We start from the raw sequence: 26,056 nt of genomic DNA, 5'->3' as shown, positions 1-26,056 counted from the left end.
GTGTGCAAGATAATGATACCAGAAGAGTCCGAGTCAACGCAAGGGGCAACTTTTGCTAGTAATAATAAATATGCTGTCTCATACATGCAATTCCTTGATTCGTAGCAGCATTTATTGGCACTTGTTCTCGCCTTGGCGGTTATCATCCATCACAGGGGTCATTCAAACAGAATCTAGAGAGCGGCTGGCTTTCATGGATGGGATCGTCATGCAATCAACGTAATGCGAAACCACGTTCTTTCCTTCATAACTTGCTTGCGTGACTCCGAATGCCGATTCTACACAGCAATGGTCCAACCGCAAACGCAACCTTTGCTTGCTTCCTTTCCTCCCTTCTTCCGGCACGCGGTTTCCTGCGCAGATCTACCCGGGCTGTCCTTGCCCAGCGTGACCGACTTCGTGACAGGCCTGTCCCGTGAAAAGGTGTCCCTCCAGACGTAACCCAGTCATGATGCAGTTGTGGGCAAAATAAAGCGAGAATGCGCCCCTAAACCTCCGTGCTGCCAGTCTACCACACAGGCCGGGCAAGGAGGTCAGTAGGTCAGATGACATGGATGCAGAGACGGCCTAATCGTAGGCCTATGTTCAGACAATAATGGAATCAAAACAACAAGGAGACCCGCACCGCGAACCGGCAAGGGCGCCAGCCATGTTGCCCCCGCAGAAAATGATACCGATCGAGCAGGCGGCGCATGCTTCCTGCCTTCTCGACAGTATCCCTCACGGCAGCTGGGTGATGAAAAAAATGGCGACGGAAAATCTCATCGCTCGCTCGACACAAACTCCTCGAACAGGTACTCGGCGTATCGCTGCGTCACTTCCAGCCTGAGCCGCATCAACTGGCTGCTGGCCCCTTCCTGGTCCGTCACGGGCAACATGTCCGCCTAGGCCATGTCCGCCTAGGCCATGTGGACGAGGCCGGACTCGTTACTCTGCGGCCGTCGGAGCTGCTGCGGCGCTCCGTAGTACATCTGGCCCATGGCCGCGTTGTGGGGGTAGTTGTCCGGCTCCGGGTACACGAAACTCGCGCCATTGTGCGTCGGCGCCGGCACGTGCGATGGGGACGGCCATCCGACGCTCGACATGTGCGGGCTGCTGCCATTGCTCACCGGTGCCGCCTGGTGCTGCTCCAGACTTGGCTCCAATATCGGCGGCGGTCCGTACCCGGTCGGATGCGACGTCGGCCGCATGCCGCTGCCACTGTAGCCGCCCGCCGACGATGTCGATATCGGGCTGCCGAGCCGGAGATGCACAGGCAGCGTTCCGTTCTGCTGCATGTACTGAAAGTCGCCCACGTGGCGGCTCAGGCTACCGGAGCCGGACAAGTCCATGCTGGGCGACATGGATAGGTTTCTCTGCGCCGGCGAGGGCGTCGTCAGGGGCGACCCATGGTTGGACAAGTGGTCCCCGTCCGATCGAGCCTGGGACGCCGGTTTCGTCTTGGACGCGGCCAGGGCCGCGGCCGTCGCTGCGGCCGCCTCCTCGATCGTGCCGCTGTGGTGGTTTTGGTGCCGCGTGAGCGTCGTGCGTCGAGTAAAGGTCTTCTGGCAGTCGGCGTACGGGCACTTGTACGGTCTCTTTCCCGAGTGCGTCCGTCGGTGGCGAGCAAGCGAGCTGCTGTCGCTGAAGGGCTGCCGATCGCACCTCGCGTTAGCCGCCAGCATCAAGGGGCGAATTGTCTCGTCGGTTCGAGGCTGCCGTGCCAATACATACCTTGGCGCAAATTTCGCAGTGATGCGGCTTCTCGCCCGTGTGCACCCTTTGGTGGACGGTCAAGGCGGACCTCTGAATGAACTGCTTGCCACAGTTTGGATACTCGCAGACGTGCGGACGGACCCCGGAATGGATTCTCTCTGCCACACAGTCAGCACCGCACGCGGGCGAGGGACACCTGAAGGAAAGGACGCTCGGCGTCATACCGTGGCGAGCCAAGTCGCTCCTCCTCGCAAAGGCCTTGCCGCAGGTGCTGCACGGGTAGGCCTTCAACGGTTGCTCGGGCTGGGGCTGATGCGGAGGCAAATGATGCAGGCTCATGCTCGTCACATGACTGATGGCTCCCGACATGTCATGGTACGTGTTCATGGCCAGGGTGTTGGGTATGGAGGTGGGCATGTGCATCGTCGGCTGCATCGACGACTGCATGACCGACGGCGATCCGTAAGAGCGTGACATGCTGTGAGGCGTGGAGTAGGATGAGTGCTCAGACATGTGAGGCGAGACGGATCGTTCCATGTCGGATTCTTGCTTGACGAAGGGAAGTTGAAGCTGGAAGTCTGCCGGACTGTCGGGGAGCTGTTGCTGTTGCGGGACTGGACCACCTTTCTTATTCAGCATGGCGGTAAGATCCATTACCCAACGGTGGGCTCAGGGGTCTGTCTTATCACTGCTCAGTCTGGCGGAGCCCGTCAGTCACGTTTCCACTCCCCGTCGGGCTCGGGAGGGGTACGGCATACGAGCAAACAGCCAGGAGGCAGCGATAATAATGGAGGCTAGATAGGTTTGCAAGCGTTAGCCTCCAGGTGTCCAGGACGATGGCGAAATAGCAAAACCAACAGAGCTCGCGGTGGGGAGAGGCGGAGGGTGTAGGGGGGGTGTCCAAGGCAGTCACGTCGGGAAAGCAGGTGGCCGGCGTGATGGCGACAGGAAGACGAAGCCAAATGCCGGACTACGGCGAGCATGGACCGCTCCGTGGCCGTTGTGACAACTCGAACAGCATGCCAGACCTTTCAACGGCGCCACCAACAGCATCTCAACTCGGGGGTTGGCTCGACTTACCCTCTCGCGTCCGTGGCAACCCGGAGGCTGCAGGTGGTTGGTGGGAGCGATGATCCTTTGAGCGGCGGTAGGCAGGACCGCGCGTGATGCAGAGTTGAACACGTCGGCCGCGTGCTTTCGTTGTCTTGCGATGCCCGCTGCTCGACGTTGGAGGCCGGCAGCCAAGCCACGTCGGAGCTGCGATGTAAGACCGCCGGCTGTGGAGACAGAATGGAAGGGAGGAGGAGCAGGCAGGGTGTCCGATGTGTTTTCGTGGGAATTCGGAAAGTGAGCAATCAAGTGATGCCTCCTTTATCGCGCTATCTCTGTAGGTCCTCGGAGGTGCCTGTCGCCAAGTCACGAAGGGCTGCGAGGGTGTAAATCGGACGGACGGGTGACTTTGGCTGAGCAGTCGAACAGTCCGTACAACGAACGGCACGAAGCGGCGTCACGACAGCTGTTTGGAAATCCAAAGTCTAGCGCGGAGCCGATTAAGCGGCTTCCGGGCCACGTTCCTGGACCGAAAGTCGCGAGGGGCGGCCACGCTCCGTCCGCCTCTGGGCGAGGGGAGGGGGGTACGACGAGGCGCCGGCGCTGGAGGCGATGGGCGGCACACGTATGCAGGCGGTATTTCGAAAAGGTTCAAGCGTTCTGGGTCGATAATTCTGGGTCGCCGCACCGTTCGAGGCCTGGGGGGACGTCGGGCTCGCGGAACGGTCGAAGCGCTGGGAGATCTTCCAATGTAAAATGGCAAGGCGGCCGAGTCGTAAAAAATTAGGACAAGACGTGTTGCTTTTCGTCGGTCCGTTGGCAGGAGGTCCTTGAGCGAGAGAAAACGGAAGAGATGGTAGGAAATTTTGGTTGCGATGCTGCTGCTCGACGTGGAGTTTTGCAAAGGTCAAATATCATGGGCTGTCGGGATCAAAAGTTGAACGTCGGTCTGTCCCAGGATCGGAACGATGTATTACTCGTAACTTTTTAGGGGCCAAGGCTTGAAGTTGGAGACCCACCTGGAGGCGGGTGGGGAGGGGGGGGGGGGGGGTTGCTGTCCCCAGAGAGTGACCAACCGACAGGACAGGGTATCTAAGTACAGTAGCGTGCGAGAGCGTATCAAACAGGGCAAGGCCCGTACAAGTTAATAGTAGGTGAGCAGGGAACGAGCAGGTGTACATGTAAGTACCACGTACTGCACCGAACCATGCAGCAGCGTACTCTGGATAGGTAGCGAGTACGTACTCCGTCGGTACTCCTCGGACGCACTCAGGTACCAGCCGTTGGGAGGCGCCTCATACTGTACTCCGTAGCAGGGGGTTAAATCCGAGGGAAAATCAGATCCGTAGCAAAACAAGGTATCATTGCTCCGTATTCCGTTTGAAGGTCGGGGACGGCTTCTTCCTCCTCCTCAGGACCTGGTCGTTCGAATATGGCGAAACGAAGTGGCGGAGAATTCTGCTACACCGCAGCGCAAAGGTGCGCCGTTGCTGAGGCAGCGATGGAAGCAGAGGTAGGGAGCAGGTTCGGGGAGGCATGAACGGGGACATGCGGCGGAAACGGAAACGGTGATTGAGGTCACGGCAGAGACGCGAGATGCGAGGCGCGGTACCTGGCTCAACCGAGAGCCAAGGACAATTAGGCTCCGAGCCTCGGGCAATGGCGAACACGTTAGCTCGAGGAAGTACCGACTCGGAGAGCAAACGGCACGCCACGACCAACGACTACGGCGGGCTCCAGCAGGAACGCCCGGCACCTGTTGGACGGAATGGCCGCAGCCGCTCTCGTGCGTGTACTTGGACTACGAGGAAAACACACAGCTACAGTGCATGTACTCTGTACAGTAAGCAAAGTACTCCGTACAGTAAGTAGTTGTACATGTACGGAGTAAGTACGAGCTAAGTACGGAGTACTTGCGTAGGTGTACTTACAGTACATTCGAATATTGGGAGGGTGTCTCTTGCAACTTGATCCGTGCAGGCGGCAACCGGTACCAGCTTTGCACCCACACCCGCACCCGTACCCGCACCGCACCCGAAATCGGTCCCGACACGAAGGGAGGGAGATGCAGGTAGGATACAAAGGCGGCAATCAGATTCTCTCAGACTCGTGGTGAAAGGCGAATACGAGGGAACAGAGGTGAAGAGGCGGAGGTGGGAGGACCGTGGACCAGTCAGGGTGATGACAAAGTCGCGATTGCGGGCCAGCGTGAGAGAGAGAACTCGACGGCAGGTGCCAGCAGCGCGCGGGGGGGTGGGTGGGGAGGGAGCGGGGTGGATGATGGCTGGGATGGCTGGCTGGTTCGACGAGTCAAATGCTCGCTCACTGCATTGAGAAGGCATCGAAATAGAAAGAGGAAGAGGAGGAGCAAGCAAGGAACCCTGATGGATGTGCGCCTGAGCACTCCTGCTTCCGAAATACAGCAAATCAGGGAAGGAAGGCGCGGAGTGCGTGTTCAGGGGCGTATGTATTGCTTGTGCTTGTACGTGTAAAGTGTTCGCGCTGTACTTATGCTGTAATTAGTACTGCTAGTGACAAAGTATGAACATGTACAGTTCTCAAGTGCATGGACATGGACAGCGTACGAGCACTGCACTCGAACGCGTCCTGCTCAGTACAGGTAACGAGGCACGCTGTGAGACTCGAGTGAGTAACTGCAAGGCAGAAAGCTTGGTCGGAACGGATCGACAGAATAGGAATATGCTGCGAGTGCCAGAGGCTCCCCGGGGAGTGGGTCACACTGTGCGTCTCTTGTGGCAATCGGTCGGATGGAGCAGGCAAGGGAAGCGGCTCCTTCCAGCATGGCACGCATGATGAAGCTAGCAACGATACGAGCTTGGAAGCAAGAGACGGGGAGCCCGAGCCGGTCTAAGATGGTGACGCCATACGAACGCGCGCCATCGAAAACGCAGATCCGTAGGAATCGGATCCCCAGGGTGCCAGGTTCACCATGCTCAGCGCACACTTGGAATATGGCGAGCGAGGGTGACGACGGATGGACCGCAGTGGCGCAACGGCCGTTTCCTGCCCCCACGCCGCGCGACCATTGCCGGCAAGCAGTCGGTCTGCGCAGCCGACGACAGAGGAGGCCTTTCTTCCTCGCCCATCCCAAGGGCCGGGTCGGCAGGGGCGATACTATTCGGGCCTCCATCCAGCCATTCATCCGTTCCCTCATCGATTCTGGGGATCTGGGAGGGTTCGAAAAGGCGCTTTCAAGAGTGAGGAACAAATGGCCGCAGCTCCGTTCGACTGACTGGCCGGCGGCTACTTCCAGGCTTTCGAGCTACCAGCGTCAGGACAGTGCATGTGACTTGCTACCTGCACACCCACTAGCACCCAAGCTCGTGCCTTACTGTCTTCCACTTCTTCGTGGCCGCTCAGCGCCGCTTGAGGGTTGTTTGCTACCCGTTGGCTGCCACGGCGGCCACATGTGTAGTAGGCGCATTCCCATTGTCGCTCTCGAAACCGTTATTGTTCGAGGTGCAAGCCAAGGGTACGATGAGTCCCTGATGGGGGGATCGGGTAGCGCAAGCTCGGGATGATATCATCAAGGAATTCTCCTAGTTGGTCGGGCGTGTGCGCCTGTCGGGGAAACATACAACGTACCGTCAGCAATCGGCCGCTTATCTGGTTGTGCTGGTCATACTTACACCCCACTCCCCCCCCCTGGGCCAAGACAGGTCATGATGCTGCAGTACGGAGTAATACAGTACAACTACATTGCGATGTTTGCTCCTCATCGCCCCGTGGCTGGCTGTGCAGCCAGCCACCATCGCAAGCCACGGTCATCCATATTCCGAGGAGAATGGTGGGGAATAGGTCGTGATGGCGAAATGCACTGCAAGTACGGAGCAAAGTCGCACTCTTTGCTGCGACCCGTCAAGCGGGGAATAAGCGCTCAGGGAAGGGCAGCAACCATGATTGCCTCGCCTGGCCCAGCGGCCCCGACTCTGTCGATTCAACAAAACAAAAACGCAGGGGAGGAGTGGTTGCCTTGTCACTTTTCCGAATCCCTGCCTGCAGCTGCGAGAGGGTAAATAATGAAAGCGGCGGCCTGTCAATGGGATCAGCGTCCGCGGTGCACGCACCCGGTACTCGACACGTGCATGGATGGATAGGTGAATACGTCACGCATGCGTGGGTGGCATTGATAACAATGGACCTCGCATCCTGCTGGTGCAGGTAGCTATTTGGAGCATGTGCTCGTTCCAATACATTGCTCGAAACTACACTTACTTGCTTGCACATGTTGAGCACCCACCAAGAAGCATTAGGGACCGGCTGCGGATCTCGCATCGGCCATGTATGTTCCAGCCGCACTCTACCTCTATTACAGTACTGCACAAGTAGGTGTAGGAACCGTCACAAATTACGGAGTACTCCGGGGAGGCACGTACCACTAAGCACATGAAGGTTTAGGCACATTCGTGCTGACTTCCTAGTATTCATACGCACCATACTAATCACAACTCTCACACATACGTGATTGACAATTGACAATGTGTTCTCGGTACACTCTCGGTGCGGACTACACCCGTCGACCCTGTCCGTCGGCCTGCCTGGGCGTGCACTGCACAGTGTATGACAACTACAACTGAACAGTGCATGTTCCCTGGCTCGCCGTGGCGCCCATCGATTTGAGCCAATTCATGTCCGTGATGCAAAGTCTGACTGCTGGCCCCGGGGAGCTGGTTTGCTCATTCGCGTGTCCCTCCGGTCTGAAGGTGAGCACTCGTCAGTCCGGTGCTCCTGTTCATACGGTCGGCAGGGGGGATACTTCGACGGCCTGGCGGCAATCCAGGTGGCGACAGAACGGATAGTACGGCATCGTGGGGCTGTCGACGGTCGAGAATTTCGATCAACTGGCCGACCTTTCGGGCTCTCAGCAGGCCAGGCAAGAGGCGGCGGCGGCGGCGCATGAGGGGGGGGGATGGGCTTGGTGCTAAGCCACTGATGGCAGCCTTCTAGAAGGGCGGTTGCTTCCACCATCTGCCCCACCACGCGGCCGGCTGGCCCCAATTTGGAACAGTAGAGGGACGGGCATGCTCAGCATCACCTGCTCAGTACCGACGGCTCAGCTGGGCTCCTCGTACGGAGTGATCACTGAGTCGCGCTCCACCGATCCGCATCTCTGGGAGCCAGGCAGCCCCCCGGAGTCGCGTTTCAAGCAAGCCAGTCACCAGAGACCGCAAGCTTCCCGGCCACCGCGAAAGCTGAGCCGATGCGAAACCGTTGCGACGGCCATGATACGGCCGTCCAGCCAAAGCTAAGCCAGCGTTGACTCGCCATTCGCCGCCCATGCAAAACACTACAGCAGATGGATACTGCTACTACCTAGCTGCATGCTGGACTCGTCCTCTGAACACGCCACCCAGCCACCAGCTCTGCATGGAGTACTCCGTAGCAAATCATCGGTTCTACCAGCACAAGGATGACTGCACACACAAACCGGATCATCTACCAGTGCTCCGGCGCTTAGGCCGGAGTGTTGATGCATGTCGTGAATCGTTCAGGGTATACCTTTTTGGTCGCTGCCAACTCGCGGCGTCTTGTTCCCTCCATTCTCGCCGCGCCACGTGTGCCCGTCACTCCCTTCGGGGTAGGTTGATGTGCGAGGGGTAAGTACAAGGGATACGAGCACCAGGAGCGTTTCTGAGTACTCGTAGGCATCTCTCGCCACGTACCTGTCTCATGAAAGCACGCGTGGCACAAGTACCTGGGACCGAAGCTGGTACGGAAGTGAAGCGGCTGGGCCACCCTGAATGCCACGATAGCTATAAACTACTAACTACTGACATACCTGGTACCTTGGTAGCATCTACAAGTACATTGGTGGTACACTACATACTTGCACGGAGTACATACGTTGTAAAGGAAAGAGCAACCTAGCGCATGTTATCCGTGGTCCTTCAGTAGCGTCCCTCGCTACTGGCCCGGAAGGAGATGACCGATTTGCACTTGCCTTCTGTGAACTCACCCTCTCGCTGGCGTGTGAACCGATCCCGAAGTAAGAAATGAAGGATTGAGCACGTGAGGCCTGGAACCATCTGCTTGCACCCTATGCCCCGTTTCTCGGGGCCATGAGCTCCTGCACACCATCCATCTGTACACTGCACTAGCTAGTTGCTAGGCCTTGGTTTTCATCGCGGGCTCCTTGGTGAAGCAGACGAGACGAGGTTGCGTCAAGTTCCGCACCAATGGCGAACCATTATCAAAACCACACCGAGGATTTTGCTCGTCGGACACGTCACCCATCAAAATTCCCGAGCAGTTACGGAGTAGGGCAGCTCTGTCTCGCTGCTAAGACTGCCGGGTGAGGCCCACCTACAGGTGAGTAGTTCGGAACCCAGGCCTGCCTTGCACACGGGTACCTCGTCCTCGGGGTTGGAGTTGGCGATGGCAGTCAAGTGGGAGCAAGCTGTAGTCACTTGTCTCGTCAGGGGATTGTCGCATACAACGCTTCCCATCGACCGACCGACGCCATTCTTTCGGACCTCAGATGGTAACACGAATGCAGCGTCTATCGGCACCTCGACGGATCGTCCACCTGTCCCTTTGTCCACCACGCTCCATGGCGCGAGTGCCCCCGTTCGGTCAAAAATAGGCTCTGGGTCCACGCGCCATCCGCCCGAGTTGGCTCCTCCGATCTGCTCCCATCGTTAGGCCTTTCGACAAGGCGGTTTGCGGCACCCTCGAATCCGGGCGGGATCCCCCAGATCCATCATTGCCGTTGGCCGCTTTAGCGTCATCATGGTTTGTCCTAGCAAACATGCAAATCCCACCTAGCATGACTTGCTAGTCGCTGCTGACAATGCAATCTCGCGCCCCCTTTCCCCATTTTAGCCTTGCGCTAACAGCCAGATGCTTGACAAACAAGCCAACAAGAAACGGCATGGCCGAATTCGAATGTCTATTCACCCCGGCCCATCAATGAGCGTTAAGGTAGCCAACCTGGCTTGTTGGCACATGCAGTCAACATACCCAAGACGCCCCCTCTTCCTCGGCTCGCCCCTTCACCTGCACGCACGCCATGGCTGTGGCTGCCTCTGGGTCCGGCAACTCCGTCTGCTACCCATCCAAACCTGGAAGCCTTCTGGAAGCTCCCCTCTGTTCTTCTTTTTTAATATGGTCAGCTGGCAGGTCTCATCTGGAAATGCCGGCGAGCGAGACTGATGAAACGGCCTGATGGAGCGCCCGCCGAGTCGCAAAGCCCACCCTTGACCCTTGCTCTCCAGCCTCACATGCATGGCTATGACAAGGTCATACCTGCACTCGGAGCCATGCGGGCAGCAACAAACAGGCTTGAAACGGGAGAGGAGCGTCTGCACCATGTACGATGTCGGCGTCGTGGCTGGAGCAAACAACGTGGTCACGCTTCCCAGAACAAACAAACGACCGACCGACCGACCGAAGTATCCAACCCGGTCTCGCCGCCATCGCATTTTCAGCCCTCGGATTCGTATACTATATGTGCCCTATAAGCAGGAGCTGCGTGATTACTGTCCAGCTCAATGTCCATGTCCACACCCAAGTCCACGCCCATGTCCACGTCACTGTCACGTACTCCTTCCCCAGCACTGATCGCCAGCCCAGCCACCCTATAAAAGGGCAGACAATAAAGTAAATGCGCGTCAGTTACTCAACTCATGGAGGCGAAAACCACGTACGAACAAAAAGACAAAGGCTGGTGCTTTGTTTCTGCTTGGCTTGTCAACCAAGCAACTCATGCTCCAATTGTGCCGTGACGTGAAACCAATGATGACGGTTTCTCATGAAATGGACCAAAAATCAATATGGCATCGTTTGAATTGTTTTCCATTTATAGGAGCAAAAGAAATTTTCATTCTCAAAGATCGCCATATAAAATGCACAGTCAGTGAATCTCAAGGGTAAATGTAGAATATGTCCTGTCAGACCTGCCCTACCCTACACCCAACATCACCCAACTAGCGACCTGAACTGGGATGGCAGACTCTCGGAAAAGGAAGTAAAATGGCAAGGGACATGCAGCTGTTATTTAGATCAATAGTACGGATCACAACCAAGAGAATTTCAAAAATGAAACTGTGCAAATGAATCTCGACCGCCCGACACGAAGTCTTCGTTGTACGGGACGGACCAAATCCCTGACAAGTCATGGTTGTGTCTCGTCACGACTCTCCACCATCCGCAAGCGAGTTTCGTAAGATTTTCTCAGGTTCCCTCGTCCTCTGTGATATTGCCTTTATGGAGAAGAGACCAAGTAGGCGCAAAGTATATATATATATTTGCCTCCCTCGGTCCCCCACAGGGCCTGCTTTTTCGGTAGCCGAATGCGATGATTGCATCTCGGCTGTTGTACATATACAGGTTTCCTATGACTCACTCCTTAGCATCGTCTTGCAAGCTCATCATCGTCCGCATTCTCAGTCGCATTCCCATCCGCCCGATGCCATTTATGTCGTGCGCATGCCCAATTTGGAAGGGATCACGTCGAGGACAGGCACTTTGCCAGCGTGCACAGGCCAAAGTGGAATAACGCCCCTTTGGCCCCGTATGTTGATGTGCTGGCTATTCAATAACATTCTCGTCCCCAAAGGGATCATTACCCTCGTCCTCATCCTTGCGAACTACCGCGGGGCGGATGGGAGCCTTTCCGGCGCGTGACGGCTGCGGAGGTATTCGGAATGGTGCTGGCTTGGGAATAGGAGGTGGGGATTTCTTCTTCGACTCGAGGGAGAGGCCCGACACGTCCGGAGCTCGAGGAGAAGTGACCGAACTGACGTGGTCTTCGTGAGACTTTTGAGTGGCCACTAACAGATACGGCAATCAGTAATGAAGGAGGAGCCCAGGGAGTAGGACCATGGGTGTGGGCGACATACTCCTGTAAAGGTGAGCTTGTTCAGCTAGCTCATCATCCGAGTCACTGTCGGCGTCTATCGAATGATCGAGCTGCTCGAACGACATGAGAGCATGGACGAGCTGGTCGTTGGCATGGAGCAGGCTGCCCAGCCATTGCTCACTCTCCACATGGTATATCTAGTATCCATGTTAGGCCGTGGCGGCAAGTATTTGGATGAAAAGCCTGCAGGGGATGGGGTGGGGGATCGACGGAGGGCATACGTAGCGCAGAATTCGCCGTCGCAATTGCTTGCAAGTCTCAAAGTGATGCACAGCCACGTCGTTTTCGGAAATCCTTTCCCTCTCACGGTTGATGTTCTGGAGCGCGTTCGCTAGGTTGGTTGACGAAATGGAGGCCTCGGCGATGACAGACTTGATCTTTTCCTTCTCCTCTTCAAGATTAAACGGCTTGCGTTGGCCCCTGCCCTTGGCCTTGGACTTGGACTTGTCCTTGTCCTTCTTCTCTCCCCAGCCCGGGCTGCCGATTCGCTTGACATGGGGCTGTCCGGAGTACATCATGGTAGGGTCCGAGTTGGCAGTTGCCGACGAGGATGCTGCGGCAGACCGCTGAGTGGCCCGGCGCTCCGCTTCCTCTTCCTCGTCATCGCCGAAAGGATTCTCGGTCTCTCGGATGACTTTGGACCTCTCCTGCGTGACGGCAACCTTGCGCTTCGGCAGCTCCTGGAATCAAGCATCAGCTCCGGCACGAGGCACACTTCCGGCTTGAGCAAGCTTACCCTGTACAGACGCGCGATCCTTTCCAAGCCTGGGGTGGATGCGTACTGCGACCATTCACGGAACAGTTCGGTACACTTCTTCCTGATGGCCGGATCGGAGAGCTGCGAGGTGCCACAGACGCGCAGGCGCTCGAGCAAGGGCTCGTCGGCAAAGCTGCGTTGAAACTGCGAGCCGGCATTCTGGATGAGGCCGTCGAGGAGAACGAGGGCGCGGATTTGGCGGTGAACATTGCCGTACTTTAGCTTCTTACGGATAGCACGGGCGGCTTCGGTCGGGCCTGACACCTGAAGCTTGATGACCTCGACGAGGTCGGGGATGCCGCTGAAGTCGTCTTCGGCGAACGACTCGGACGTCAGATTCTCGATGGTGACGGTGACGGCCGAGTAAGGTTTCTTCTGCGAGACGTTAGCGGGGGATAAATGATCGAGGTGTATAATGGCGCGCCCCGAGATGGGGAGGAAGAGGGGGGGCCGGGCGTCGATGGGAAGGAGGAGACGGCAACGAAATGCCCATGAGCTTAAGAAGGCCGATTTGCGTACTCATACCTGCGAGAACATGCTGAGCTCTTTTTCAGCTCCTATTCAGATTCGAATGCACACGAACCAGGGCCCAGCTTCCACCAGTCCGGCACTGCCACAGGGGGAGGTGGGGACGACACTTGCCCCAGGTGCTGCTGCGAACAGCACTCCTGGGGAGCCGTAGAGGCTGTCCGTGGTGCACTCGTAGAGCCGGCCGACCAGGTCCAAGGTGCCGAAGACGGGAATCGTACAGTGTCTTCAGATTTGCTGTTCAACGGAGGAGCCGGTCGGTGAGGGGGAGGATGGGCTGTTGTCTTGTCGGACTGCCGTTAGGGCTCAGGGTCGGAACGCAGCTTGCCAGGAGCGAGGTATAGGATGATCGGAAAAGAGTACAGTGAGAGATGAAGACGGCGGTATGATGTTTTGTCGATGGATCATTGCCTTGATTGCACGTGCCTTGCTTGTATTTCAGGTCATGCGTGATGCGGGGACGGATGCCCTCCGGTGGCGGGGCAGCGGCTGGTGTCGCGCTTGCCGATTGACGTAATGCGCATTACTAGCCGGCACTACGATTCCGTCCGTCCGTCGACCGAGCTAACTCGTGATAATAATGGAGAACAGCTATAGTCCAGCATGGGTGACGGTGGGCCTCTAATACGGGGATAACCAAGTCCGTGTAGTTGAGAAATGCTCATCACCTGCCTACCTACTTGTAGGTATCCAGTCGGCTCATAATCGTTCATTACAGTAGCTCCGAGTAGTGACGAAATCGGCGACAACGAGCGGATTCGGCGATGACGGAAGCACCAACTTTTGATTCCTAGGCACCCTTTCCCACAATCGCCGCATCACTGCCGCCCTCGCCTCGGTCGTTGCGCTGCGAATATGCGTGACGTGAATCCAAACGATTTATGGCCCGATGCTGTCTACCTCGAGCTGTTGTACTTATATATGTATGTGCATGGGTCCATGCTCCAGTATGCAGTAGTATGCCAATTCATGCGCTGATAATGCCTCAACTTATGTTCCTGATGCTCATCGTCCTCGCCATGACGACGCACGAAGTGTCGTCGTGCGTCTCACAGGAGACGGGAAAATCGAGACATCCATATCTATAGGTAGCATGCGACGTCGCTGGTTGATCAGCCAGACTTCCCCAAACCCAGCAGCACGAGATTAGCGACATTCATGACGGTTATGATGAGCCACACAAGCCCACCCATGGCCGTCAGCCACCACGGGTTCGACATGTCGATGCCGCCCATCGAGGGGCCAATCGCCGGCCGGCCCTCCTCGTCCGTGTCGTGCATGTACCTCGCCATGCCCGGCTGGACCGTCATGAACCGGCTGCGGGCCGTGAACCAGATGAGCGGAAGCGTGATGAAGGGCAAGACGCTGCTGAGGGCAACCTGCGAGCCCGTCAAGGCGGCGCTCAAGCCCGATCGGCCGACGGCTCCGGCGATGATGATGGACGGCGTGATGCTGATGGAACGCGTCACCAGCCGTCGCAGCCAGGGCTTCATCTTCCAGCGCAAGGCGCCCTCGCTGACCATCTGGCCGGCGATGGTGCAGACGATGCCGGCCGAGACGCCGGAGAGGAGAAGCGCGAGGGCGAAAATGGTTCCGACGGCGGGCGAGATGCTCTCGGCGAGAAGGTCGTGGATGGCAAAAATATCGGCGTCGACGGCGTTTGGGTTGTTGTAGAGCGAGGCGCCGGCGACGATGAGGATGGCCGAGTTGACGAAGAGGGCAAAGGTGAAGAGCGAGAGGGCAAGCTCGGCGATGGAGTACTTGAGCGAGTGCCTGATGGCAGCATGCGAGGGCACGTAGCTGATCTTTTCGTAGCCGCCATCGGTCGACGAAGCCGCCGACGCCGGTGGCTCTCCAGGCATGAGGCCGTGCTTGACGTCGTACTCCCTGAGCCGCGGCTGGACGATGCCGGAGCCGAGGAAGAGGCTGTGAGGCATCACGGTCGCGCCCAGGATGCCGCAGGCTTGGTACAGACTACGGACGCGGCACGAGTCAGCAGCAGGGTAGGGCGGGAGGTGATGCGAAGACCAGAGGCGGAACGAGGCGGAACGCACCCGGCAGACTCAACGATGGCGCCCGAGGGCAGGTAGCCCCGAAGTACCTCGACCACGCTCGTCCCCTTGATCATGGAGAGCTGAATGCAGAAGCAGACGACGACGCCGAGGACGAGCAGGCACACGAAGGCTTCGAACAGGCGCAGTCCCCTCATGGCACCGTCGGGCCGGTAAAAGCAGAGGATGACCATGACGTCGAGGATGGAGATGGCGCAGCCGGCGACCAGGGGCAGCTGCGGGATCAGGAGATTCAGGGCGATGGCGGTGCCGATGACCTCGGCGATGTCGGTGGCGATGATGGCAATCTCGGCGAGGGCGTAGAGGAACCAGTTGAGCCAACGGGGAAGGTAGACGCGGTTCATGGAGGCGAGGTCGAGGCCGGTGACGGTGCCGAGCCTGATGGCGAGGCTCTGCAGCAGGATGGCGAAGAGGTTGCTCAGGAGGACGATGAAGAGGAGCCTAAACTGGTACGAGGCGCCGGCGGCGATGTCGGTTGCGTAGTTGCCCGGGTCGACTGCGGCCGTGAGCGTCAGCACCCATCGGCCCAGCCTCTTGGTGCGGTCCCCCGTGCCGACCCTCCGCTCTCGACTCTACTCACTATAGGCCACGGCGATCATGAAGCCAGGGCCGACGAAGCGGGAAAAGGTGGCGATCCAATGCTTCGTCTTGCCAAACGCCGTCCTCGTCTTGGCGGCACGGGGGACGCCGCTCCGTGGCCGGTCGTCCGGCTGCTGCGGCAGGGCTTCGGACGACGTCCCAGGTCCTGACGACCGCAGCCTGGTCCCGCCGTCCTCCATCACGAGGCTGAACGCGCTCGGGAGCACGGACTCGTCGCTCGGGAGCATCGAGAGCCGTGCCTGGAGGGGGAAGGGAGGAAGAGGAGGAGAAAGAGGAAGAGGAGGAGAAAGAGGAGGAGGAAGAGAAAGAGGAAGAGGAGGAGGAAGCGGAGGAGGAAGCGGAAGAGAAAGAGGAAGAGGAAGAGAAGAGGGGCCACCGACGAGCACCGAAAATGCGTGAATGGGACGAGAAGTATCTTGATGGTATCGAGGGACGAGGTCGACGTCCCACTCAGACAAGGTCAGCCCGCGGGTCCCTTCTCCGGTCGCCGTCTTCCACAAGGGCGAGCCGCCTTGTTCGCCTTCTCCTCGGACGGCAAGACATCCAGACGAGGGAGCTGTCCTACGGGATATTCGTCCACCCACGGGTGATGGCGGAATGAAATTTTTACCACACGGGGCTCGCTGCCTGCCGCGTCTGCCGTGATGACGGAGCGGAGAGAAGCCGTGGACGGAATGGGAGTTCCTGCTTCATCCGTGCCGTACTCGAATGCTCCGTATGATATAGGTGGATGATCAAGTATGGAGCTGGCAGGGAGGGGGGGTCATGGGCTAGCTGGCACTCGGTCAGCTCCGTTGGCGTGCTGTCGGTATTTTCGACGCCACGCGATCTTCGGCGGTGGCTGACCGAGGGCTGGAGAGCGGGACGTCGGTCTGAACTATGACGGCTGGGAAGCCGCCACCACGCACCCGTGGGCTTGCCTGTCACGGCAGAGGCTGGGTAATGAATCAGCACCTACCGAGTACCATTGCTGCTGATGAACGCCGTTCCCGAAAACGACGGGCAACGGCAGCCCCATCCACTCGTGCCCACACGCTGGCCAGTTCGCACCTCCATCCCCTTTGCCTTCCCCTTCCCTCCACCACCCACGCCATCCCTAGGCAGATGGCCTCGGCCTCTCGCAGTGCCCGCAGCGCCTCCCGCGGTTGCGCCTCGGCTTCGGTCCGCCTCGAGGTGGTCCGTCCTTGGCTCCACGTAACGACGAACCTTTGCTCCGAACCGTGGCCGAGCCCTGATCCGACGCCGAGCCGGAGCGGCAGGCGGCCGGTGGAGGAGGACGAGCGGATGGACGAGGACGAACTTGCGGACGAGCATCGTCAACGGAACAACACGCAGGCGGGCACAAGTGCGGGTCTGGGCCGTGAGACTGGGCGGGGCCTGACGGATCATGGGGGATCGGGGGAGAGTGGAGCACCGGTCATTTGGTTCGTTCCTGCTGCTATGCTAATACGACGAATAATCACTTCATAAACTTCGTCCCCGGGGATGCGCTTGGCCGACGGGGCCAGGTCGACGATGAAGCAATGCGAGTGGGAGAAAGCTCGGGCTCGAGCCTGTCCAAAGACCTCGGTCCACCGTTTCAATCCTGCGACGTCCTGGCTTACTCGCCACATGCGCACATACAGTACATAGACACACATTACCGTACATGCATCGACCGAAAGCCGGCGTCGGTGTTCGGGCAAGGCCGCGTCGGTGGAAGATGTGTGCGACGCTCACTCGCCCTTCCTGCCCTCGGCCCGCTCGCGCTCCCTCTTGGCATAGATCTCGGCGGTGAAGGGGTCCTCGAACCGCAGGGCGACGACGTACACGAGCATGACCCAGCCGGACAACAGCAGGCCGGCCGGCTTGCCGTACAGCAGGGCCATGCCCAGGAAGCACGTCGTGGCGCCCCAGTACATGGGCGCCCTGCAGACGTTGAAGGGGAAGCCGGTGACCATGTCGTCCATGAGGATGCCAAAGTAGTCGCCGAGGTAGGTGCCCGTGATGCCGAGCAGCCACATGGACGTTCCGACCATGACGTTGCCGGCTGCCAGCAGCGCCCAGGCGGCCGCCTTGGAGACGAAGCCCAGCAGCAGCGGGTGCGACGGCTGCTCCTGGATGGCCATCTTGAAGAGGTAGTCGCGCAGGATGCCGAGGGTGAATATCGTCGCCGCGAGGGCGTAGCAGGCCCTGCGCGAGTGGCCGCCGAAGAGCTTCGTCAGGATCTTGGTGCGGTACTCTGCACGACCTCGTCAGTTCTCTCTCCCTCTCGTGCCCGGCTTCGGCCTCGGCGTCATCGTCGGCCTCGGGCCACAATCGGATGCGAGGGGTGCTAACCTTGACGGGCTATGATGCTGCGGCACGGAGAAGACGGCGCGTTAGCCATCGGTTCAGGAGCGAAGCGATGCCGCCTTGCGTCTTGGACATGCGCATGGCTGGCACTCGGGGGGGAGGATAGCGCCGCCGGCACGGACTTACTTCCAGAACAGAGGGCTGAAGGCAATCGAGCATGCCGACACTGCACACGGTCGATTAGACAGACGCTCGCCTCACCACACTCGCCTCCCGGGCCTTGCAAGACTCACGCAGCAAGCTCGTCTTGCCGAAGTCGACAAAACGGCTCATCAGGACGTCCATGGCTGGCTATTCGTGGCAGCTTCCGAAGACGCAACGGCGGATGGGACGATTTCCCGATGGAAGGACGACGACGATGGCGAGCAGAAAAGGGGGGACGAGGTTGCAAAGGTAGAAGACGACAGGCTGTAACGGTCACGGCGAATCGGATGAAATCACGGGGGGATTGAGGGCCTCGCGAGAAGAAGCAAGGAGCAAGTGGCAGAGGCAGCAGCGGACGCGGGCTCAAAACGAAAATGGTGCAAGTAGTAGGTATGCCGTTGCTGGGAGAATGGCGATGGGAATCGAACAACTGACGGGATGGGTGGCAAGCCAGCGTATGACGAGGATACATCCATGTACTAGCCGTGTCGCAGTTTTGTCGGATCCGGCAGGGCGGGGGGGAATGTCTTGGAGGTACTTGTAGGTACCGTGCCTTGGCGCCTGTCCGGGCTCCCGACCGCCCACCAACCAGCGCACCAAGAAGCGCCCCAACCATCGCACCAGCCCATGTCGCACCGACGGCAACGGTCGTTGTACTCGTAAGCGCACCCATAGTTTCGTCACCCTCGCGGCGCTCGACGCCCTCTTACTGGCTTGCTCCTGTGGGGCCGCACTGCCACCCGGAATCCACCGCAAAGGCAACACAACGGACGTCGCAACAACTGCCCTCCAACAAAAGTACACTTGCCCTATTGCTGCGGTAATGGCAGGACGGGCTGCGCGGTACTCTGCCTAAAACGCCTTGAACCGATGCTATCCTCGGGACTCGCGGAATTGCGAACCAACCCCCATCAATCATTACGTCGCATTGCATTCGACACGTACCACAACGTACCCCTACATGGACGCCTACATGTGCATCTGCTCGTGCAAACCTAGCATGTCACTCGTCGCGATAGGATGGCCCAAGGCTATCATCCTGGGTGCTCATCGCACAAGCTTTGGCTACGTCCAGGAGACAGCCCCGTCAGGTCCGCCCCCCCCCCCAATGACATTACCCAAGGAGATGCTCCACGCACCCACGTGCTTGTGATCTGCCTCGTAGTGGACTTTGAAGGTGCCCGTACGTTGACAGCAAGTGAGCTGCCCCAGCTCCGTCGGATGCACATTGAATGCAATGGTTGCGCAGCACCTGGAATGAAGGAATTATTTATGCCAATGTGCAGTTGTATGGTGCTGTAAGCAATTACTTGGTCATCAGGGTCATCACCGCGCTTCATTGGGCCTCGTCCTCGAGGTCCGTGCAAAACAAGAAACAAAGAAACAGAACAAGGAATGGAGAGAAAAAACCGGCAATGGCAGGCAGCCGGCCAAGAACAGCCAGCCGAGGGCTCACTGTCGACGGTTCCTCGTCTTCTTGCCCGACGTCGTCGTATCCTCTTCCTCTTCGTCGTGGCCTTTCTTGAGGTCATCCGCGAGGCCCCATTCGTCCTTGTCGTACCAATCCTCCCCGTCGGACATGTCCCGGCCTGGGCCGCAGTGCGCCTCCGCCTTGGCCCAGTGCAGGACGTCCTTCCGCAGCCGCTCAGCCTTCAGCAGCCCGTGATGCAACCGGCTTGCTCCGCGGCAAATCTCCTCTTGCTTTTGCACGTACAGTGCCAAGAGTCGCCGGATGTCTTCGGCCTCCTTCCTCGGGAGGTGGAGGTCCCGCTCCAGCTTGACGCCCACCGGTGTCTGAAACATGGGATGGACAAATGCCGGCTCCAAGGCATCCGACGAGACCGAGGGAGCTGTCTCGTCATTCTTGCGTCGGTTCTCCATCTCCCCCGTCTCCCCATTGTTTGCCGCGCCGTCGGCCGAACCGTCGTCTGCTCGCTCCATGCCTTCCTTCCCCCTGTCTCTGCTGGCCATCTTTTCGGCCAAACCATCTTTGTGATTTTTCGCGCTCCCCTCTTCCATCCGCCTCTTGTCCTCCTCCATCGCGGGGCTCTGGCACCCCGTTTCGTTCTTATCCTCCGTCTTTGCGCCTTCGTCGACCTCTGCCTCGTCCTTGGTTGTGCCGACCTCGTTCTCGTCCGCTCCGGCGTCCGTCATGGCCACATCTTCAGCCTGCTTCATGTGGTCGCCGGCAACGGCTGTTGCTCCGTTTGCCCCCTCGCCGTTCACCATCCCCGGTGACGCAGTGTCGGCCATGTTCGCTTTGGCTAAGCCTAGGAGGTGCCGAGCGACGTGTTCATCCGAGTAGAATTCCACGTCGTTTGGCCCAATCATCGTCCCGCACGGCATCCAGTTTCCATCCCCGCACAGCGTCGTCCAGAGATATCGGACATTCCACAGCGAGCGGTTTTCCTTCCGCGTCATTGTGCAGCTCTGCGAAACCAGATCGGTGAGCGTCCTGGACGTGAATGGCTTCGACAGGGTCGAGTGTGTCGGCAGATCGGTGGAAGCGGTCAACGGGGCCAATATGTCTGTCTCGTGTCAGCTTGGCTCGCCCGTGCAGGTGGTAGGATACGCTGCGTACGTTCCAGATGGACGTTGGCGTAAGGGTTGAGTTCGGCGGCCGAGACCTCGGCGTCTTCGACCTGTCGTTCGTCATCGTCGCTGTTGATTTCGTACCCGTCGTAATCGATGAGCGGCGGGTTGCGGTGGATGATGGATCTTCGGACACCCGAGTAGTCGACGGTCTGCAGAGAGAGAAATGGTCCGTCAGGTGAACGGTTCGAACGGTTCGACCGGGAAGGGTGGGATTGTGCGGGCTCGGTCATTACCTCCTTGTATGCACTCGGGCCCTGGGTGGGCGCCAATTGTCCCTGGTGCGCAAATCGCGCTCTCTTCTTCAGCTTGTTGCCGCGGTTGCCGCGGTTCTCAATTTCCGAATCCGAGTCGGATTCTGACCATCGCCAGTCAGTGGTCCGTCCTCGCAGAAAGCGGCCGTGGGGAGCCTACCGTAGGCTTTTCTCTTGAACGCCTTCTTCATGCCGGCTATCGTCTCGGCGAAGAGGATCTGCTGTGAAGCCATGGCGTGATCGTGACGGCGACGGCGATGGGAATCGTGGCCGTGATCGTTCGGACGTGCGAGTCGTCGTGGCCTGGGCACCAGACTCTCCACGGGCAGGAAGGCGCCGAGGAGACGAACGGTAGGAGTTCGATTAATGGAGGGAAAATGGGCGCGGAGGGCTAGTATCCGCCGGAAAGGGCTCTGATACGTCGCATCTGTGTTGTGCCAGGGGTATTGGTCGGTCGTGTTGTGCCGAGTTTTGACGAGAACAAAAGGAGGATCAACGCTGGTCGATAGGCGGGACGAGGCTACAAGCTGTTGCCCTGCAAAATGACCACCGCCCACGAGCGCCGTGTTCGACAGCTCAGCAACTGCACCAATAAGCGACCGAGGCACGGCGCTTACTTTTGCCGACTCCGGTCCGGTCAATTCTCCGAAATTCATCCGCGAACGTTACGTCATTGGCTGAGTGTGCTGCTATACAACAGTGACAGTTCCTGGGAATCGTCCAATAGTAATAAGTCCAAGAAATGTACATGTAGACGTATGCAGAGTAATTATGTTGTTTATGCTTTAGAGGAAGACGAGAACAGTAGTACATAACGATAGCTTTTTTTCTGTTACCACCGATTCCATCAGTGTGGATTTATTCGAGAGGGAGGATAATATTTTCGGACTAGATAATTGGATGTGAACATCGGTGCCGAACAAACAGTAAAGAGTACTTGGTTTGGCTCTCCATTCAACTGGCATGCCACACTATAATCGCTGCCGGATGACTGGGGTTTTCTTGGAGGGCTCGATGGCCGCCTCACAATTCATGAGAATACTGTATTCCAGGTTTACCCCGGAATCTGCAAGGGGACCGAATATGATAAACACAGCGACGACCAGACTTGCCAGCGATTTGGAATGAGGTATTTCAATGTACACATTGATGAACGGGGTTGAGCAGAATCGGCATTTCTGCCATCGTAGGAACGAACTGGTGATACAGGCGTGGTGCTGACATTAGCTTCGTGTATATCGTCAAGATCCTCCCCTACCGCGCTACAAAACTCAGAACAAGCATTGCATCATTGTCATCCCGCGTGTTGACTGTGCAAAGTCATGAACCCCCCTAGGGTAAACACACGACCGGAATTATCGATACATCTTCACGGCCCTCAAACAAAATCATCCCGTTTCATGTCTGGCAGCTGCGACGACAAGTCAGCGGTTTGCATCCACCCATCCGTCGACATGAGGCACGTACACTTCGGGCGAGTTTGTAATCTCCTCAAACACCTGAAGGGTCTCGAAGCCCATCAATCGCATCGGTTCGCATGCGTCGTCGACAACCTGTCGAGTCAGAGAAATAAGCCGACGAGAAAGGGCGGGATAAACGTACCCAGCTGAGCAGTACCCTGGAGGACTTGTAGCTCTTGCATTGCCGAACACCCATGAGGGCGAGACCTTCAAGAACGAGCGTTGACTGCGGCGTGGGGGATACAACGGGCGCGATGATGCCGCCGACATTGCCCGCGTGAGACAGGAGCGAAGGAATGTATGTGGCGAGCGCACAGTTCTGACGACAAATGATGACGGTGCCGATCAGAATTCCTGCCGAGTCCTTGGCCCGTACGATTCCGCAAGACTTGCTCTCGTTGAGGGCGTGCTTGTACAGCTCGAGAACCTCGGGACTGGCGTTTGTCCGCACGTGCTGGAGCACGCTATCGGCGTTCTCGAGCCCATGGATCAGGTCAAAGGCGAGGCTCGCCCTTTGGATGTTCTGCAACAGACCCTCGGGGATGAGCCAGTTGGCGAGGTCGGCGATGATCATGTTGGTCAGCCTTCGAGGAAGCTGCGTGTCCCAGCCGCTGTTGCCAAACCATTCCTTAACCGTGCTCAGCTCGAGGTTGGAGGGAATCCCCAAGAAGACACCGGGGAAGGGCATCCCGATCTGGACCTTCTTGAGGCCTTTTTGCCGATCCAGGCTTTTCAGGGCTCGCCGGTGCAGGGATCGACCGATGGAGACGTTTCGCTTCGTGGGATCGACGAAGATGGCACCGAGCATACCCACGCCGGCGGTATAGTACGTGGCGACGAAGCCGTACAGCGCTTGCGTGCTGCTGTTTCTGACCACGAAGTGCGCCTCCTTGATGGCCGACGAATTGAGCTCGAACGAAGCGGCCGTCGTGGTCTTGAGAAACTCCAGATCGGGCGCCGTCGCACGGTGAACGGCGCGGAGTAGGTCGCCAAGGCCCGTGGCGTCCCGCGATCGATCGTACTCTTCGACGAGCCAATGCTGCCGCGACTTGAGCACCCGTTTGCTCTTGCGAAGCGTGCCGGGCATGCTCCCAACCGGCGGATCGACCTCGCCGACGAGGACGCGCAGCAGGGCCGACATGGCATTTTCGGTAAAGTCAAAGGTGCATATGTAGGTGCCGATGGACTTGTCCATGGCGAAATCGTACGGAGAGCTCACGGCGACGACGATGAGCTGCTTCTTATTCCCGCGGCTCTTGTGCATGGAGCACATCATGTCGACGTGCTTGGTGAAGCCGGCTTGATACAGATTTCGGTTTGCGTCCGCCGTGACGATGACGATGCACGACGCTCTGTTGATGAGGTTCTCGTGCACTGTCGCAGCATCGGGTCAGCATCCGCTTCACGGCACCAGCGCGGCTCAAGAAAGGCAAGGCGGGCACCGGGGTGGGCGGGGGACGCATACCTGGCCTCACTCCGTTGGCGGTGTAGCTGGTGTGGAGCAGCTTCTCATTACGGAACCGGGCAAGATTCTTGCCAAACTCTCGAAAGACTCCCTCTCCGCTCATGATGGAACCCCTCTCTCGATGCGACCACATGTCGTGATTTGTCGGCGCATTCGAGGAACCGCCCTTTGAGCTGAGAAGCGCCTTGGTCATGGCGGAGGCGGGAAGGGGTTTGACAAGCGGCGTGAGGAGCAGGAGCTCCTCGCCTGGGTGCATCGAGCTGCCCAAAGGGAGGAGCTTTTCCTTGTCTCGAAGGACGGTGATGGAGTCGTCGTACGCCTTCTTGGAGAGCTTGAGATGGGATGTGTGGAGCTGGGAGAGGAGGGAGATGCCCGGAGGGTTGAGCGCCTTGGACCAGGAGGTGCAGGTTGCCTTGAGCTTCAGAACGCGGCGGAGGGAGGTGAATATCCTCTCCTTGGTTATGATGCCGTTTTCGTGTCCCAACTTGAGACCCTTGATGGCCTCCAGCTGGATGTCCATGGCACGGCAAAGCAGGATGAGGTCGCAGCCGGCTTCGAGGGCCATGACGACGCCGTTCTGGACGCCGAGGTCTTGGCTAAGGGCCTCCATCTCCAAGCATTCGGAGATGGCGACGCCCTGGAATCCCAGTTCGCTCCGAAGCAGGTGGTCGACGACCTGGTCGGAAAGACAGGCGTGGCTGACGTTCATGGAGGGGTTCGAGATGCCGCAGCCGCCGACGAACATGGCGTCCAGCTGACCCGAGGCGACGGCGTTCCTGAAGGGGACGAGCGCACTCAGACTCAATTCCTCCAACGTCTGCGTGATGATGGGCACGTCGAGGTTGGAGCCGAGAAAGTCGAGGTTTCCGTAGGAAGGGAAATGCTTTCCGCACGAGGCCATGCCTGCATCACGAATGCCCCTCAGGGCGGCGAGGCCGTACTGCGAAACCTCCTGGGGATCGTCACCGGTCGCCCGCACTCCGAGCGGTTGATAGCGGGCATTGTTGAGGACGTCAAGAACGGGACCGAGCATCAGATTGACCCCGCAGGCCGAGATTTCCATGGCCGTCGCCCTGGTTATCTCGTACGCCAGCTCGGCACGACCGGTGGCGGCGACGCCCATGGCGCTCGGAAACTGGCAAACATAGTCTTCGTCAAAGAGGCTGTTGACCCCGCCGTTCTCTTGATCGAGGGCAATGAGCAGCGGAACGGGATGACCGGCGTTCTTGGCAATGGTTTGCAGTTCTTGAACGAGGCTCGTCGTTTGCTGGGCCGCTATTTTATCCATTCATGCTTTTAGCCCGAGTTCTCGACACAATTTTTGGGCATGCAGTCCAATCACGCGGCGGTGATGAGGTCACTTGGTTTCGATCATGGCCATGCGAATAGGAGACGAGGAGGGGAGCGAATGGGTTGGGAGGGGGGAGTGGAAAGGGATGACGAACACTTTAAATTTTTGGCCGTGAGGATGATGGAGCCGACGTGATGGTCCTCAATGAGGCTCCTCACCTGGGGAGTGACTTCGGTTCCATCCCAGCCCATTATCAGCGTCTGTCCAATCGCCCTGCAACAAGAGACGGGTTAGTGGCGACGTGTTGCAGCGAGCGGTTGGAGGGATGAGGGCGGAATGGAAGTTTCACGAGCTGCGGTGCTAGCAGGCGGACGCACCAGTCGAGTTGCTGCCATATTGGGTCAAGATGGCCATTGTCCGGATGGGAACCGGAGCTGGAACTGGCCTTGGCAGACATGATGTATGGCGACGGCGGAATGGTAGGAGTTGCTGATGAGCATACTAGCTGGGCGAAGCGAACGGCGACAGGGAGGAACAGATTTCTCGAGGTCTCTCAGCCGAGGTCGATGCCTCTCCGCTCCAGGCGAGGCGAGGTGATGATGATGACGATGGTGACGATGATGGTGATGGTGATGATGATGTTGCCGTTGGTTCGCAACTGGTAAGGTATGGCTGAGCTCGAGGAGAGCGAGCGGGTGGAGCAATCAGCCATGGTGCATTCATCACTACCCGCTGACTTGACCCACTTGGTGCGTAAGTAATACGACTAGGAAATTCTCGGTAGTGGCACTTTGTTCCGGCTCGGTCCCCTCTAGGCCGAGTACTGTACATACTTGCATGTACCGCACTGCCCTTGTGTGCGGCAACGGTACATGCGGTAGTATCAAGCAAGTACATGTACGGAATACCAACGGAATACCTCCGTACGGTAAT

General features: G+C 58.3%; 6 protein-coding genes across 6 annotated transcripts; all 6 read right to left on the bottom strand.

Moving 5' to 3' along the window:
* Positions 1-899: 899 nt before the first annotated feature.
* DCS_06917 (zinc finger domain-containing protein) lies at positions 900-2,334 on the bottom strand (the record flags this gene model as incomplete). The annotated part of the gene is made up of 3 exons (XM_040804204.1): positions 900-1,631; positions 1,714-1,853; positions 1,920-2,334. The coding sequence occupies 3 exons, from the start codon at positions 2,332-2,334 to the stop codon at positions 900-902; spliced, it is 1,287 nt and encodes a 428-aa protein (XP_040654308.1).
* An 8,961-nt stretch (positions 2,335-11,295) lies between these two features.
* DCS_06916 (VHS domain protein) lies at positions 11,296-12,920 on the bottom strand (the record flags this gene model as incomplete). Its single annotated transcript, XM_040804203.1, has 5 exons — positions 11,296-11,537; positions 11,607-11,763; positions 11,848-12,306; positions 12,363-12,758; positions 12,909-12,920. 5 exons carry the CDS (start codon positions 12,918-12,920, stop codon positions 11,296-11,298), a joined length of 1,266 nt encoding a protein of 421 aa, XP_040654307.1.
* A 1,103-nt stretch (positions 12,921-14,023) lies between these two features.
* Positions 14,024-16,972, bottom strand: DCS_06915 (putative manganese transport protein; the record flags this gene model as incomplete). Its single annotated transcript, XM_040804202.1, has 4 exons — positions 14,024-14,885; positions 14,966-15,479; positions 15,564-16,144; positions 16,542-16,972. The coding sequence occupies 4 exons, from the start codon at positions 16,970-16,972 to the stop codon at positions 14,024-14,026; spliced, it is 2,388 nt and encodes a 795-aa protein (XP_040654306.1).
* Positions 16,973-17,298: 326 nt separating this feature from the next.
* DCS_06914 (Phospholipid methyltransferase) lies at positions 17,299-18,202 on the bottom strand (the record flags this gene model as incomplete). Its single annotated transcript, XM_040804201.1, has 2 exons — positions 17,299-17,804; positions 18,151-18,202. 2 exons carry the CDS (start codon positions 18,200-18,202, stop codon positions 17,299-17,301), a joined length of 558 nt encoding a protein of 185 aa, XP_040654305.1.
* Positions 18,203-19,513: 1,311 nt separating this feature from the next.
* On the bottom strand, positions 19,514-21,563 carry DCS_06913 (rxt2-like protein; the record flags this gene model as incomplete). Its single annotated transcript, XM_040804200.1, has 3 exons — positions 19,514-20,589; positions 20,643-21,011; positions 21,068-21,563. The coding sequence occupies 3 exons, from the start codon at positions 21,561-21,563 to the stop codon at positions 19,514-19,516; spliced, it is 1,941 nt and encodes a 646-aa protein (XP_040654304.1).
* A 768-nt stretch (positions 21,564-22,331) lies between these two features.
* DCS_06912 (glycoside hydrolase family 3) lies at positions 22,332-25,580 on the bottom strand (the record flags this gene model as incomplete). Its single annotated transcript, XM_040804199.1, has 5 exons — positions 22,332-22,460; positions 22,510-23,741; positions 23,833-25,107; positions 25,278-25,396; positions 25,501-25,580. The coding sequence occupies 5 exons, from the start codon at positions 25,578-25,580 to the stop codon at positions 22,332-22,334; spliced, it is 2,835 nt and encodes a 944-aa protein (XP_040654303.1).
* Between the last annotated feature and the right edge of the window lie 476 nt (positions 25,581-26,056).

This window comes from Drechmeria coniospora, chromosome 03 (genome assembly GCF_001625195.1).
Source record: "Drechmeria coniospora strain ARSEF 6962 chromosome 03, whole genome shotgun sequence".
NCBI classification, from domain to species: Eukaryota; Fungi; Ascomycota; class Sordariomycetes; order Hypocreales; family Ophiocordycipitaceae; genus Drechmeria; species Drechmeria coniospora.
The sequence above is the reverse complement of the archived record's forward strand: the minus strand, read 5'-3'. Positions and strand labels throughout refer to the sequence as shown.